General features: G+C 42.1%; 1 protein-coding gene across 4 annotated transcripts in view; it reads left to right on the top strand.

The window, feature by feature from the left end:
* The window catches only part of AGPAT5 (1-acylglycerol-3-phosphate O-acyltransferase 5), a 62,473-nt gene extending 46,340 nt beyond the window's left edge, over nucleotides 1-16,133 (top strand). For 2 of the 4 annotated variants that reach the window (XM_082680514.1, XM_082680513.1), the window contains 3 exons: nucleotides 4,703-4,864; nucleotides 11,121-11,244; nucleotides 13,640-16,133. In XM_082680514.1, coding sequence (XP_082536640.1) covers nucleotides 4,703-4,864; nucleotides 11,121-11,244; nucleotides 13,640-13,865 — 512 coding nt within the window. In that variant the 3' untranslated portion in view covers nucleotides 13,866-16,133. The remainder of the gene's footprint in view (nucleotides 1-4,702; nucleotides 4,865-11,120; nucleotides 11,245-13,639) is intronic. The other 2 variants (XM_082680515.1, XM_082680516.1) reach the window with 2 other exon arrangements.
* The last annotated feature ends 445 nt before the right edge of the window (nucleotides 16,134-16,578 follow it).

Genomic DNA, 16,578 nt, shown 5'->3' with positions numbered 1-16,578 from the left:
TGGTTCTGCCTCTACCTCTTCCTTGCTGTTCCTTCCTCTGAAGCTTTTTCTTTTTTGGCTTAATTCTGACCTGTCTTTCCTTGGCCCTGCTGTAACTCTGAAGGCCTTCGGGAGCTCTCCTGTGTCTCCTGGCCCTGCACTCTGCTCCCCCCACCTTGTACTTCCCGTCCCCTGGCCTTTTGACAGTCCTTAGCTGTCAGTAACCCGGCTTTTTCTACCTTCTCAGCAACTGGGAACGTGATAAAAATCCATGCTGATTGCCGTCTGCAACCAATCTACACCATCAAATCTCAGCTGAGCTAATTACGCTGTGTTTAGCGATTCTTTATTTTTCGCTTTTTGACTATCTGTTCTGTTTTTCAGATTTCCCCTCTCACATCTCAAGGTTTCTCTGCCTTGAAGAAGTTGTTTCTCTGACAAGATTGTATCATACCATCATATTTATCTCTGTTTCAAAATCTTAATGTTGCTGCTTCAGCAGTTGCCTTTTGCTCGCATTACCTCCACACTGTTCCCCCGGTTCACAAGCACAGCCTGTTTCTCACATGGATGGATCGTGTGTGTGTGTGAGAGTGTGCACGTATACCCCACCTAAGGCTTTGCTGTTGTCTCTGTCCTTTTCTTTGGCGCTAGAGAAGCGTGGGCCCGTGCGTGCTCACATTTACTCCACCCAGCCTCCAGAAGCTAATCCCAGTGAGCTCTGACTCAACGGAGTGTCACGTCACTTTGGTCACTTGTATTTGTTAATGTGCACGTAACATACAAAGTCATTACTTATGCTCGCCTTGTCATCTCTCCCTTTAGTATTCTCAGTCGCTGCCGTTACTTCAGTTGTCATGTCTAGTCAGATGATTCCCAAATGTTTACTTCTGCCATTTTATAGACCATATTTTCAACTACTTGTAGAGGGTTCTCTCCAACTTCAGCTTCAGCGCCCCAACTGGACTCACCTTTTCCTTGTTAGCTGCCTCGTGTTCTGCCACTTGTGCTCTTTCTGCACGATGGGTATCCGCACACACGCTGACACGCACACACCCTCCGCCGCGCTTCCTCATGCCCATCTCTTCCTATTGATGGCCCAGCCTCGTCCATGTCTGCTAGGGCAGAAGCCTCGTTACTTCTTACTCCGTTTTTTTTTTTAACTGCCACATTTAATTTTTGCTGAATCGATGTATATTTGGTTTTTTGAACATCACTTGACTACATTTTCTCTTTCCAGTTGCACTACTTCAGTCCTAATTCAGGACCTCATTGCCTATGACCTGATGTCCTAAACTATTTCTGAAACCTAAACCGTGCTTCTTAGCACCTAGATATTATTTCTCCTTTGGCCTAAAATCCATGGAGTCCCACAGACCAACATAAGTACATCCGCCCATCGTTCTAAAGCCTTCAGCAGTGTCGCCCGGTGCACTTAGCAGTCTTAACTCCTTACTGGCTCTGGACATGTGCTCCACAGACCTTCCACATCCTGCCTCTCTTCCTTCATTCATCCGCTAGGCTTTCCCCCACTTTCTACCCTACTAGCCTCCATCCTGGCCTCACTCCAACGTGCTGTTTTTCCTAAAGCCTTTACCAGTAAGTTATGAGTGAGTGACAGTATCTTTAAGTGTGAATAATATTTTTATATTCTGAGGATATTTTTAATCTCTTAAGACATTCTACCGTGTACTATAGCTATTTATTTTATTGTCTCATTAACCTCTAACCTACATGTTTATAATTTTAGAGTAGTATCTTGTTAATAATTACTGAATTAGAAAGTACTGAACAAGACATTATAAAGTCTTGTGAGCTGTGTGACTTTGAGCAAATGATTTTATCCCTCTGAACCTTGGTTACTTAATTTTTGGCAGTAAAGTGAGATGATAATACGTATGTGTGTGTGCATGTACATATATATTATATATATATAGATATATATATATAAAATGTAGAATCCCCTGCATGGATCAATAAAGATTTTCTGTCCAATGAGTATCATTCATTTATGTTTCCAATATATAATACTAACAACACAATTTCAGTTATACCAAGCATCACTATAATGGCCCTCGGGGAGAAGCTTGGTCAAAAGGTAAGGTAGAGTATCGTTAGTACCAACTAGAAGTTCAGGAGATCTAGAGATGGAAACAAGGCACAGCAGATACTAGAACAGGCTAGATATTGACCAGAAGCAATTTAATTAGCTACCATTTTCCTATTTAGGGCTCAGGGGTTTTCTCTTCCGTAGAGGCAGAGGCAGTCCTCAGTATGGTGAGCTCGAGCTCAAGCAGTTAATTATAAATGCCTGTTATCTGGCTCTCTCTGTACTGAAACTCTGATTGGTCTCTATAGTGTTATTATGAAATTGGTTTTATTTTTTATTTTATATTTATTTATTTTTGGTCGCGTTGGGTCTTCATTGCTATGCGCGGATTTTCTCTAGCTGTGGTGAGCGGGGGCTACCCTTCGTTGCGGTGTGCGGGCTTCTCACTGCGGTGGGTTCTCTTGCTGCGGAGCACAGGCTCTAGGCACGTGGGCTTCAGTAGTTGTGGCATGCGGGCTTAGTAGTTGTGGCTCACATGCTCTAGAGCGCAGGCTCAGTAGTTGTGGCGCACGGGCTTAGTTGCTCCTTGGCATGTGGGATCTTCCCAGACCAGGGCTGGAACCCGTGTCCCCTGCATTGGCAGGCTGATTCTTAACCACTGCACCACCAGGGAAGTCCCTATGAAATTGGTTTTATAATAATGAGCCAAGGTTTGGAGCAGCCCCTAGTACATTCCTCAGTGAGAAGGCTTTGCCTTCACTTTGTCTACATACTAGTGATAGGTATTTCTTATTCATCTGCCACAAAGTTGATTTTTCCAAACCTTCACTATAACTCATTTTTAGGGAAGTATTACTTTTCTGTCTTCTTATCTTCTTACTGATTTAACTTAGATTCTAATAATTGTTCTTACTGCATACCACAGTGTGATTCTGTAGAACTATGGACGTAATAAAACTGGGTGAGTTCCAATAGCAAAGAAGGAAGTATTAACTAATTTAATTGACAAACCAGTGTTTCCCAGCCTGGTATACTATTCAGATTTTTGTTATAAGTTTGTGAATAAATTAAACTGTTTCTGCCCTAGGGACTCAAGTCAGACATGTGGTTGTGGGAATCTTTGTCTTTCCCACACCACTCTGCATTTTAAAAATTCTTCTGCGGGAAGATCCCAACATACTATAGCTGTTCTTTCTTATGCAGCTAATTTTCCCTGGAGAGAAGCCATAGAAAATCCAAATCAAGTTTTTTTCTAGTCTATTTTCATGTCACTTCTTCGGAGAGCCACACTTTTCTGTTAAATTGTCAATAAATATTCTAATCCAGGAAAAGGGGGACAGTAGGAAATAGGACGGGGAAAGGAACAAATTCTTAGCATTAGCAGGCACACTAATGAATGTGTGATGAATTATTCTATATAAATTGCAATATTGTCTCACTTAAAGAAGCTTTTGAAAGTATAGGTGTGGTATATAACTGATTCAGTTTGCTGTACCCCTGAAACTAACACAACATTGTGAATCAACTATAGTCCAATAAAAATTTAAAAAAATAAAAGTATATGTGTGTGTATATATATAAATAATATACTCAAGAGAATTGAAATCGTATGTTCATACCAAGACTTGTCCACGTGCAGCATTCATATGCATTTTATATGAATGTTCATAGCTGCGTTGCTCACAATAGCCAGAGGGTGAAAACAACCCACATGTCTGTCAGCTGGTCAGTGGATTTACAAAATGTGGCATATCCATACGATGGAACATTATTCAGCCAGAAAAAGTAATGAAGTACTGATGTATGTGCCGGACACAAACGCCCACATGCTGTGATTTCATTTACGTGAAATGTTCATAATCGGGAAATCCATAGAGACTGAGAGTAGATTTGTGGTAGTGGGGTGGGTGTGTGCCGGGAGGATAGTGTGCAGTGTCTGCCGTGGCTGAAAGGTGTCTTTGGAGTGGTGAAAATGGTCTGGGATTTGTTAGTGGTGAGGGTTGTAAAGCTCTTTGAATAAACTAAAACCATTGAATTGTATGCTTTACAATGGTGAATTTTATGGTATGTGAATTAGAGTTCAGATTTTTTAAAAAGTTTACCGAGGAATTAGATTCTTTGGTTACCCTAAAAGTCAGGCCAGTATTTCATGTTATATAGACCACATCAGCTCTTAGTTCAAATATTGTACACAGTGGGGGTCATTTAGGTTCCCACCGCATCTCTATTTGAGTAGAAATAGAACTGAAAGCATCAGGGACTTGGAGTCAGAAATTAGGGAATTGTTCCTGAGTCTTGAGTGACCATGGGCAAGGTGCTACCACCTTTATTCTGTTGCCAGAAATGAGGATCATATGTTTACTCTTGTCAGAGTTTTCCAAATCAAAGGGTTTCTGAGAGGCCATAAGCTTCTTGAGGGCAGGTTTCCAACAGCTTCCCACCGGGTCTTATACATGTAGATATTTAATAAATGTGTATTAAATGACTGTTGATTTAAATTGAGGAGGTCATGGGAGAGCTGTCTAAACTTCCAGCGCCCTGTAGGTATGCGGTTTAACCGAAAGTGTATACTGGTCTATTCGTGGAAACTTAAAACCAGTGTAGATGTTATGTTCTATTTCGAGGGTGTTCTGTGACTAATGTATGGCCACACTGAATCAACTTCTTTTCTAGGCCTTCCAGTATTAAAACATGTGCTGACACCAAGAATAAAGGCAACTCATGTTGCTTTTGATTCTATGAAGAATTACTTAGATGCAATTTATGATGTTACAGTGGCTTTTGAGGGGACTGTGGATGATAAAGGGCAGCGGAAAGAAGCGCCGTCCATGGCTGGTAAGTTGGTTTCGAGCGAGTCGTGTATGTTCACCCAGGTAGAGTTTATCTTGTAAAAAGGTAGGTGTGTTCTACTACATTACATTGATATGGTTTCCAAGTATATATACTTGTATTTCTCACGTATTTTTTATTAATCTGTAACAGTTGAAATTTCATTAGTCCTGCTAAGTTTGGTACTTCTTGGCTGTCCTGTTAGTCCTTGAACTTGCCCAATATCATTAACTCAGCCTCTTTCCTCCCAAGGTTTACACCAAGAAATGGAAAAGTTACATAAATCTAAGGAAGGAGTGAGGCAGGAGAGTGGAACCTAGCGGCGCCGAGGTGAATCTAAGGAAGGAGTGAGGCAGGAGAGTGCAACCTAGCAGCGCTGAGGTGTGCACTGATGCTCAGTGTCTATCTTTGTATGTGTTTTTCATATGACATCGGTGACATCTAGTGTCACTGACAGTTACGTGACTTTTTCTTTTTTTCAGCCATGTGCTAGGTATTGGGGACCTTTGAGCTACTGTTTATGTCAGAATAACCAGAAAAAACTAGAATTGTAAGCAAGCAGAATGTTTTAGTTAGACATACCCACAGGCACTCGTGATTGCTGTCGCCGTTGGGACGTGGGGTGGGCACAGGACGCGTGTGGAGCCGCCGTCCCCTCCTCGGGGTGTCAGGCTGGGGCCTCACGCTTCGCCTTGGCAGCTGGCGGCCGTGCGACTAGCTTGCTTGTCAGGTGCTTCTCTCCGTAGCAGCTCTTGAAGGCGGCTGTTCAGAAAGTGTTCAGGGGCACAGAGGGTAGCTCCCGGACGTTGGGAGAGAGGACAGACGGCTGAGGCAGGAAGGGACTAAAAGGTGGCAAATTTGATGGTGGCGGGAGGAAGTCAGACCTGGGGCGGCTGCACCTAAAGCAAGACCGACCGATCACTCTCGTGACCGCCTTCAACTCCGAGGAAAGCCGGAAGCTCACGCTTTTTAAATTTTATTTTAAGTGTAATTCTTTGGCATATATTATACATCATACAGTTTAAAAATCAAAAGTATATAAAGTGTACAGTGAAACGGCCTGTTTCCACCCTGTCCCCATCCACCTGGTCTCCCCCTTCCCCTCCGCAGTGGTAACCACTTTTCTTCCTTTCTTGTGTATCGTGTGTACAAATTTACTGTCCATCCCTCTTACAGAAAAGGCAACGTATAATACTTTTTTTTCTTTTTTAACCGTGGAAGGAGTCATTCACCCAGTTCTCCATTTGAGGACAGTGCATTTAGTTATTCAGCAGTATTGCCACCCGTTTATCAAACGTTGTTCAAAAAGTAAGATTAAACACATTTTTATTGTTTATGAAGACCAGATCTAATTCCCATAATAACCTTTTAAAAATGCTGCTTTATCATGTCACCATCCAGTCCTAGGAACTCGTGGGCTGGGCCGCGCCCACGGGATCAGCGCTGGCGTCCCGGGACTCAGCATCCTGGTCCCTAAGCCCCTCCTTCACATCGTTTCCTCCTACTCTGTGCTGCTCGCTGGGTGGGACCGCTTTCCTCGCTGTCACTGAAACCCTCCTGCACCTCCATGCGGGCTCTGACCGAAGGCCGTGTGTAGGCCAGGCCACCTTCCCCTCTGTTGCTCTCATCCAAGTCTGCAACCTTGTCCCCATGAAGGCTTCTCTCGCTCCTCTGCTTGCTAGCTCACGAAGCTTCCTCTTGCTCTCCACTCCCGTGGCACAAAGTGCACGTAAGGTTAGCACTTGGCATGTGGCTAATCTGCCCCCGCCCAGGTAGATCAGAAGTGCCTTTGGAGGCAAACCGTTTTCAGCTGTGTCTCCCGGGCTCCAGACCCAGCGCCCCATCTCGTTGCTCCACTTGCTCTGCACCGTAGCCGACGGGGCTTTGTGTATTCATGACGGAGGGTCTCTGTTTTTGAAAAGGCTGGCTTTCCTAGCTGTCACACTCAGAAGCCATGTGGAAAACAAAATGTGTCATTTCGTCAATTAAGAGTAAATATTTCCGCAAGGAAGACTACAGCAGAGTAAAAGCAAAAGACAAGCGGAGGGTTGCAGAGAAAAAGGCTGATTTCCTTAATGTACAAAGTGTTCCTATAAATTGATATGATCAGTAGTAACTCAGTAGAAAAATGGGTAAAGGGCAAGAACAGACAGTTCACAGAAAAAAATTGTTCAACCTCATTCATAATAAGAAAAATTCAAATTAAAACGTATAATGAGATACCATTTTTTTACTATCAGACTGGCAAAAATCCCCATTAACAGGTTAGATAACAGGCCCTGTGGGTGAGATTAAAGTATGTCAGAGACTTTCATACTTTGCTGATAGGAGTGCAATACAGTACAACCTCTGTAGAAGTTGGCCAGACAATGTCTATCAAAGTTACAAAAGCATTTACATTCCCACTGCTGAGACATTATTCTACAAATATACCTGTGCACGTAAGAGATGACATCTGTTGTGTGTTGATTTTGATTGTGAGTTGAGACCTGTAGCTTGAAAAACTCTCATTATTACATAAACTGATTGATACGCTGCTCTACTTAGTCTAGTATAAATTAAGATTCACTTTAAATTTAGATGTAAGTAGGGTTAAGTATAAAATTCCATAACTTGGAATATTGTAGGTACCTTGTGGCTGAGTTGAATAAGTATTAAATGTTATCTCCATACACAGTGGGCTGTTATTTAATATTCATATTTGATAGCCCAATTAAAAATTTTTTTCCATAAAGTTGCTAGATTGTTCATAGATATGCCATAGACTGGTGTTTCTCAAAGCCCTGTAGGAGGATCGAGGTTCCATCAGAGTTACCTGGGTGGCCTCAGCTGCACTGCAGACTGCTGACGGGCTCGCTGCAGCGGGGCTGAAGCTGCGTGCTGGTGGCCCTGCAGGGGTCCTTGCGGTGGCCAGCGTCTAGTAGCGTGGGTCTCAGGAGGCCTCGTGTCAGAGAGGGCGACTGCAGGTAGTGAACCGTGTCCTTCCCGTTTCGTGGTCTGTTTCATTAGAATGTGGGTATGGCTCAGAGCCATCTGGGCGTCCTCTTGTGGTTCATCTGGTCTTTTCAGCAAAGTCTGAACGCTTTCGTGGACAGCGTCCATTGGGCAGAGGTGAGACAGGGCAGTTTGATTGTAATTGATTTATAAATCCTGTTTTTAAAATGGGTGGTGTACCAGAAGAAATTGTGAGCTAAAGGGCAACAATTGATATTCTGTTTAAGCGTTTTATATGGTTCTAGGTAACTTTTTTGTCTTAATATTTTCTTATACGAAAAGAAAACATATTCAGAGGGAAAGAAGGGAAAAAACTCTACAAACTCACCTGTCCAGATGCAGCCCCAGACAACAGTTCAGATGTTTCCCTCGAAGTCTTCTTTTCTGTAATGTCTGTATGTTGGCGTGATGTGCCTTTATGTATTTTTTTAAATGAGATTTTATATATGTATATATATCTTCATATCCTGCTTTTTTCCCCCTTAATAGTGTGTCATGAACATCTTTACATGTCAGTATATACACTTATGTAATTTTTGTATAAGGCTACGTAGTGTTCATTGGTGTGAATATACAACAATGTATCTATCCAGTTTTTGTTGGATTTAGGTCACATTGGTTTTTTGTTTTTGTTTTCAGAGGGAAGGGGGCAGGTTGTAAGGCGGACGGTAAGCAGTATGGGCACCACCTGCGGGCCCGGTGTGCAGAGGCGCACAGCTCAGCCCGCACACATCCTGGGCCCCGCTGTCTGTGCTCTGCCTTTCTCGCTAGGTTCCCCAGGCACAGAGCACTCGGTCTCTGAGAGACTAGACCTTGTGACATGTGTGGATACTTGGAAGACTTTCTGTTTGGCCCTAGCGTATCAATATACTCTAGGGACCTGCTGGAAAAGCTGTAGTTAGAAAACAATTACACCTTAATTTGAGTACTTTCCTACATTCCCTAAATATTATGGATAATTGTTGCTCATGCCCTATGAAATGTGCCCCAACTAAAAGCGTTTTTACTAATATAGACACAAAAGCTTTATTGACTATCGAGGAAAGTATTCGTTACTCATTTCTTATCTTTGGTGGGAGAACCTCCTGGGTGCGCTGAGAGTTGATCTGGTGCTTGTATGGTCTGTATCTGGACGCCTGACCACAGGGACTGGGCCAGCCTGTCTCCACTGCTGACGACACTGGGCCTTGGTTCGTTCATCCCCACGGGGAGACAGCAGTCCTTGCCTAGAGAGGTGCACGAAGGTCCAATGAAGTGACGTGCACGAAAGCGTGGTGTAAATACCACAGTACCGTGTACATTTTAGGTGGGAAAACCTAAAAGCACCCATGCGAACTTCAGGGCCCTTTCCTCACGCCAGCATCTTACTAGAGGCCTTGCTGACACGTCCCAAACACTTGAGTTCACAAGCATTCGTTCCTGACGCTGGAAGTGCAGTCGGTTTCGTTTCCTTGCGGACTCTGTACGTCTGTGCACGGGACTTGGAATATCGAGGATAAACGCAGTGTCAGTTGGATGACCACTTAATTAACAGAAGTGTTGAGGGGCAGGCGTAGGTAATTAAGTGAAGGTAGGAAAGTTGGTGTCGGCATCCGTGTTTTTATGTATCAGAAATAGAAATAGGAAGGTGAGGTGAGAAGTCACGTGCAGCCAACAGATTCTGGTCAGTCACCTGCAGCGCACGCATGTGTGGGGTCCTGTCCCACGTGCTCCCAACACCCTCACGTTGCAAAGAGGAATCAGAGGAGGTGGCTTTCGGTGGTCGGCTACGTCTTGTTTCCCTTCATAATAGCGTAGCTCATGACAACCTCTCAGGCAGGGGCTGCTGCTGTCACCTCCCTCGTACGGAGGTGGAAAGAGGCACAGAGAGGCTGACAGGTATGCGCAGGGCTGACAGGTATGCGCAGGGCTGGTGAGGGCTCAGAACCCAGGCCGCTGGCTCACTGGCTGTGCTCTTGGCCCATGCCCAGTTCAGCTCCTGAAAGCACTTCTTAAGCCAGTCTTTGATTTAAAGGGAAATGGAACTTGAGGAAAATTAAGAGAAAAATATTGAAAAAGTAAAATCTTCCCTGTGGCAGTGTTTTTGCACATTTATCATCAAAGCCAATTCATTCCTAAAAGTGTAGAAAAAATGAGAATTTTTGATGACCTAAGTGCAGCACGTTACTCAGAGCAGTTGTAGCGAGCACTTAGCAGAAAGAGGTGTGTGTGGTCCAGAGGCGGAACCCTCTTTAAGGGTTAGCTTAAAGTCTTCCGCAAACTCTGCAGCACACTAGTCACCGCTTCTCAGAACACGTCTTTGGACGCATATCGGCTTGAGATAAAAGGGCTCGGCCTCCTACTTGCGTACCCACCCAGGGAACATAGTCTTCTCTTAAATCTCATAGCAATATTTCCTTGTTCTCCAGGAATTTAAGTATGTTAATACGCTCATGTCTCCACAGAAAGCCACCTGCAGAAAAGGGTATTTCCGGACTCAAAGTTCTGTCTTATCTTGGAATAAATCCTGACCTTGTCCCTTGTGCCATGTGGGCTGCAAAAAGGACCATCTGCTTTTTTCAAATTAGCATGTTTTGGGAGCTGTAATTATTGAAGGGCTCATAGCTATTCCACGGAAAGAAATTTGGTTCCCGAACCACGTAGAATACGTTAAAATACAGCAAGGATCAGGAAAGCAAGGAGTACCAGTGAGTAGAAACCACTGGCAGGTCACAGAGGAGCGGGGAGGACTGTGGAGCCGTGGAGGCAGGGCCCGGGCCGGCCCAGCACTAGGACCGAGGGGTTAAATGCCCCTGTGCGCCCAGTGCTGCCAGCGACACCCATCCCTGCCCTGTGGGGCTCACCGCCCAGTGGGAGCAGCGGGGACGCGCGACAAGCCCTAAGCTTGGGACTGGAGGCTGGTGGCCCCGTGAAGGGGATTGGTGGGTCTGATGGTGGTTGGCATCTGGGGATCCCTTCGGAGGGTGGGTCCGTGCTTCTAGTAGAGGCCAGCCTCCTGACCCTAAAGGTTGTTGTATGGAAAGTCACATTTGGTTGATTTAACTCGTGACCTAGTTAACTGTGGAAAACTTGGAAGTTATTACTACTTCAGCTTGAAACCCAAAACCACCAGTTTATGATCTTTGTTTTCTTCTTCTTTTTTTTTTTTTTGGCTAAAGAAAAAATCTGGTCTTCATTGTTTTTAAACTTTTTTAAAGCTCATTTTTATCGTTTTATGTAACTGTGAATTCTAAAATAATAAAAATGAAATATTTTTGTTTCTTGTTAGAATTTCTCTGCAAAGAATGTCCAAAAATTCATATTCACATCGATCGTATAGACAAAAAAGATGTCCCAGAAGAACAAGTATACATGAAAAGATGGCTTCATGAACGTTTTGAAATAAAAGATAAGTGAGTAACGACAGTTCTAGCCCTTCAGAAACAGTGGCTCAACAGTCACTATAGTAAACAGCGTGAGACGAATGTAAACAGTTTTATTATCTTAAAAAAGCCTTTTATGAACTCAAGTCAGATCTCATTCCATGCCTCCTCTGTCCATGTTTTAAACTTGACTGTTACAGGTCACTGTGAAAGATCTTGTTATGGGGGCTGTCCTTTGTTATTTACTGCATTTCAGTAATTTGTGTATAAAGATATAAAATTTTTTAAAGAAGAGAGAGACACACAGAAAGCTTTGTACTGTTGAGCTGCCCCAGGCCCGCCCTCCCGGGTCCAGGGGAGTGTGTGTGTGCTGAGGGCAGGCCGGCAGGCCAGCGGTGTGTAGAGAATCGGGCTGTGGGGTGGAGGATGGTGTCTCACGTGTATGTGGAACTGACTCCAGTGTATTTGTTGGAAGAAGAAGGGGCGGTTGACATTTTCACGAAAAAAGTGTCCTTTTGCTTTTAGTATTTTGGGGCCTAAACCGTTTCTGGGGTTGGCCTTGTGTTTCTCCCACCAATAACATGACTTGGGAGCTAGTGCAGTGTTGGCCCCTGGCTGAGAGTTGCTGTGAGTTAAGTTCCAGGCGGGGCCTCTGGATGCCTCTGGCAAAGGCGGAGCTCGAGGTCAGATGAGGGTGCGCCTGTTAGTGTCTCTGTGATTTACACAGATTTCTAAAGGTAGAAATTTTAGAATTTTCTTCTCTTTTCAGGAAGATAAAAACTGGGTTCTTAGGTTTAGACGTAATACTTAGAAATTGAATTTCCGTGGATGAAAATTTCAGCATATATTATTTATTTACTATTCGTTTTGTTTTCAGTGGAAATTTTATCCTTTTTGTTTTTTGAAAGATGTGTTTTAAACATCTATACTTTTTTTCCTCTTCTGAAAAAAAATGGCTCTGTGAGTTATAGGATGCACCATTTAAATTTATTAAGACCACATTGAAAAGAATGGTTTTTAAAGGCTTTAGAAAATACTTCCAGGGCTTCCCTGGTGGCGCAGTGGTTAAGAATCCGCCTGCTAATGCAGGGGACTCGGGTTTGAGCCCTGTTCTGAGAAGATCCCACATGCCGCGGAGCAACTAAGCCCGTGCGCCACAACTACTGAGCCTGCGCTCTAGATCCTGCAAGCCACAACTACTGAGCCCACGAGCCACAGCTACTGAAGCCCACGCACCTAGAGCCCATGCTCCCCAACAAGAGAAGCCACCACAATGAGAAGCCCATGCATCGCAACAAAGAGTAGCCCCCGCTCGCTGCAACTAGAGAAAGCCCGCGTGCAGCTACAAAGACCCAATGCAGCCGCAAGAAAAAAATACTTCCAAAATTCTGTTTATGTTCAGAAATTTTACCTGTGTTTTAGTCTCCTAAAATGCTTCTTCTCAGGAAACTGCCATTGTTTCTCCTCTCCTTGTTGTATGGCAGTAAAATATTTCCTAATTAACCCTCCTAGATTAACTTTAACAAGTGAAAGCTATTAAAAATGTACTGTGTTGAAAATGAAACTATATGAAGTTTATAAACAAATTTCTGTATTTCATTGACTCTCAATTGTGCATGACAATGTGTTAAACCAATTAATCAGCGCTACCCACTTCGGATATGGAAGAAATTTTAAAAGTACGATTTATGTGTTTTGACATGAAAATCTGTTATCAGAAAAAAAACCCCTGAACAATATGATTAATATCCTATGTATTTTGTGTTATAGGTGTTTATATGTATATTTAGAATGAGTCTGGACGTTTTAAAACAGTGATTTTCTCTAGGGAGTGTGAGTTGAAAGGCAACAGAAAGACTTTCCCTTTTTGTACTTTGTGTTTCAGATTTTTATGTTGAGTGTATTCTGCTATTATAACTTTACATTTTTAAAATAAGGAAACTGCATTAGCTATGCTACTTTTCCTTCTTTTACCTGCTGTTGTAATTCCATGCGAATAGGGGCGCTGGGGGTAACTCTCCATCTATAGGAGCTGCTGGTCTTTTCTCTGACTTGTGGTAGAATAGGAGCTGCGCTGAGGAGTGTCTGGAGGGGTAAAGACGGGGGAGGCAGAGAAAAAGCCCGTGTGCGTGTCAGGTCCCTGTGAAGTTTTAAAGATCTAAAGTTTAAAAAACATCCCCATAAAGTTACTTGAAACCATCTGTCTTTACATATTACATATAATTCCTATACATTAATCATAGAGCATATTAAAGATATTTTTAGTGTCTAGAAACTCCAATTAAACCAACTCTCTGGGTGTTTCCTATAAGGACCTATAACTTCTCCAGCATATAATAGGCAGCCAATAAATATTTGTTGAATTACAATATTGAAATGGCTAAACCTGAAAGTTAACACTTCTTTTTTTTCATTCTGGCCATAGATTGCTTATAGAATTCTATGATTCACTGGATCCAGAAAGAAGAAACAAATTTCCCGGAGAAAGTGTTAATTCTAAACTAAGTCTCAAGAAGACCTTACCATCATTCTTGATCTTAAGTGGTTTGACTGCTGGAATGCTTATGACCGAGGCTGGAAGGAAACTATATGTAAAAACGTGGATTTATGGAACCTTAATTGGCTGCTTGTGGGTTAGTATTAAAGCGTAAACACATAGCTGTCTCCAGGCAGTGGGATGTGCTACGTTGTTTATTACTGGCGGCTGCACATTACATCCGATTGTTCCTGAATTTAATAAGAAGTGTAAATAAAGCCTTGTTGATTGAACATTGGATGAAACAGAATTTCTGACTAAAGCCGATATGCAGTTGGTCTTGGGCAAACATACATGGTTTTACAACTTTAGTCCAGAAGCTGCTGGAAAGGGAAAAGATAAACAGAGTTTATGTTATAGTTGGCATTTCCTATGAACTAATGTCAACTCCAGAAGACTGTTAGGATTATCTATTTTGTTACTGTTTTGTAATTCCGATAGCTGCATTCATGAACGTTAATTTGCAGTACATGTCACTGTATTTGTTATCTTCAGTTTTTTACAACTTGACTGGTCCAAACTCTTATCACTGAAATATTTAGTGTCTTGCAGCTGTGTAATATTCTGCCTTGTGTTTAATTTCTCCAAGTCGATGAAAGAAATTGTAGTTAAGTATGGAGAAGGACACGAGGAGAGGCTGAGGAATGCTGGTGAGGGGAGCTCTGGTTAGCGAGGACTTGTATTGTATTGTGTTGTTAGCCGAGTTCACTTTATGTTGGCAAAGTGATTAGCATCTCTGGTATTTACTGAAACAGCTTCATTTGCACACCCTGTACTCTATACAAAAGAATAATGTATAAAAATACGAGAATTAAGTTTAAGTTAAAATTGTGATCCTGATTCATTGTAGCAGAACTTTAAATTGCTCAGCTTTTTGAAGATTTAAGCTAAGCTCCTAGCACTTCATGACATTTGTGCCATAAGTACTTGAAAACCTTAAGATTTCCTGTTATTTTTTATATCGAAATAATCAGTGTGAACCTTTGTTGGACCTGAGTCCATAGATATTTGAGATGGTGGGAGCTCTCAAACACCTGACTAGGTTTATTAGCATGTGCCTTTTGCCTGTTACTCTTGGGTTTAGCAAACTGTTTAATCCCCAAATCATTTTGTTTATGTCATCGTGGTCGGTTTCCACTGTATTCGTGTTCTTTTCCTTTGGATCACTGGCAGGGGTGCTGCTCAGGGCTGGCCCAGGGGCTCACGGGAAAGCGCTGTGTCGCCAGCCAGCGTTGGTCCTGATGCGGAGTTGAGCCTTGTAAGCTCTCGTGAGCAGCCCACCATCCACAGCAAAGGCATTTTGCGTTCGTCTTATGTCAAGAAATCACCTTCCTCAAGCCAGTGAAGTACAGGCTTAATCCATCAGGACGGAGTGAATTTGTTTCATTCCCATTGGTATTAATGGGGCCACACAATTCATCTGTATCACCTGAAAAGAAGAGCTTTGTTTCAGGAACCAAATCACACAATTTTCAGTCATGGAACGATAAATCCCCTAGAAGAGGACCTTTTTTAAAGTGTGATCTGCTCTATTTTTAATGTTACAATTCAAGCTTGATTGCCTGCTGGTCATTTAAGATACCAGTTCTGCTTCCGAGTAATGGATTTTTATCACCATTTAAATCATGATAAACAAAATGGAAACACAAATTAAGGGAAATTTGGTCTGATTTTCCAGAACCAGAGTAAGCCATTTCAAGTAACCCCTCTGAAGAGTTGGGTGGTGTGAATTGGTTTGTGTACGTTAGTATGTGTGTATGTATTGATACACACATTCCCACAGGACACAGTTGGCTTCATTATGAATGGGGGTGCAGGTAAAACTTGTTCTCATGCCAAACTGCAATTTTCTCTTACCCTGTAAAGTGCAATTTAGATCAACCCCATGTCTTCGTTAAATACTCTTTTTAACAGTCCTAAACTTAGAAACTATTTCTAATTAGATCACAATAAATGTAAGTTGTGTAACTTACTTTGAATGTCATGGATATGTTCTCAATTTAAATTTTAAGAAGCAATACCGTTGGAATCATGCTGATTATAACTGATTTGAAGAAGGCCAGGTGACCTGCATAAGATCACTTGAACAGCATGTTTCTTGTAACTATCCTTATATTCTCGCAAAAGGTCTATAAAATATTTGTTTAAAATTTTTTTTGTATCAAAATATTTGGAAAATTAGAAGCTTCTTTTTAACATGTATTGATATGACTTGAATTATTTTATGAAATTAAGAGCCCTGTATACCTGTAAATCTTTTCACATAATATCATTTAAGCTTTTGTTTGTGCTACTGTTGATTTACAGCTTAGTTGGTACTTGGTTTATCTTTAAAAGAATGCAATCAATGTGCATGCTTTTATGTTTTTCGCAGAAGGGTGTGTTGGGATGAAAGTAAAAGAAAAAATAAAATCTTTCACTGTCTCTAATGTCTGTGCTATTTTGTGACCCAAAAATTCACCAACAGTCTCTTATTCCATAAAATAGGCTTCATGGCTGGCCCTGTGTTCTGAATATATAAAACTATAATAATTTTTCTTAAGTATTGGGCAAGTGTTTTTTTAATACATTGAAATCTTCAAAATTGTGAAGCAGTATATTTGGTTAACTCATCCATATACTTTATAAGATGTATGGCAAATATTAATTACTTAACAATTCGGTGATAATTAGGATACCTCACAGAAACATGTCAGATGCCTAAAATTAGCCAGGTTGGTGAGTCCAGTGTGAACCTGACTAATCCTTACATCACACATACCAGTGATTTCTTTCATATGTATCATTTCCGTGTGATTTTTTTTCTCATTTAGAATGGTACAGTTCTC

The sequence above is a fragment of the Grampus griseus genome (genome assembly GCF_964374135.1).
Source record: "Grampus griseus genome assembly, chromosome: 21".
NCBI lineage: Eukaryota > Metazoa > Chordata > Mammalia > Artiodactyla > Delphinidae > Grampus > Grampus griseus.
This window is presented reverse-complemented; position numbering and strand designations above follow the sequence as displayed.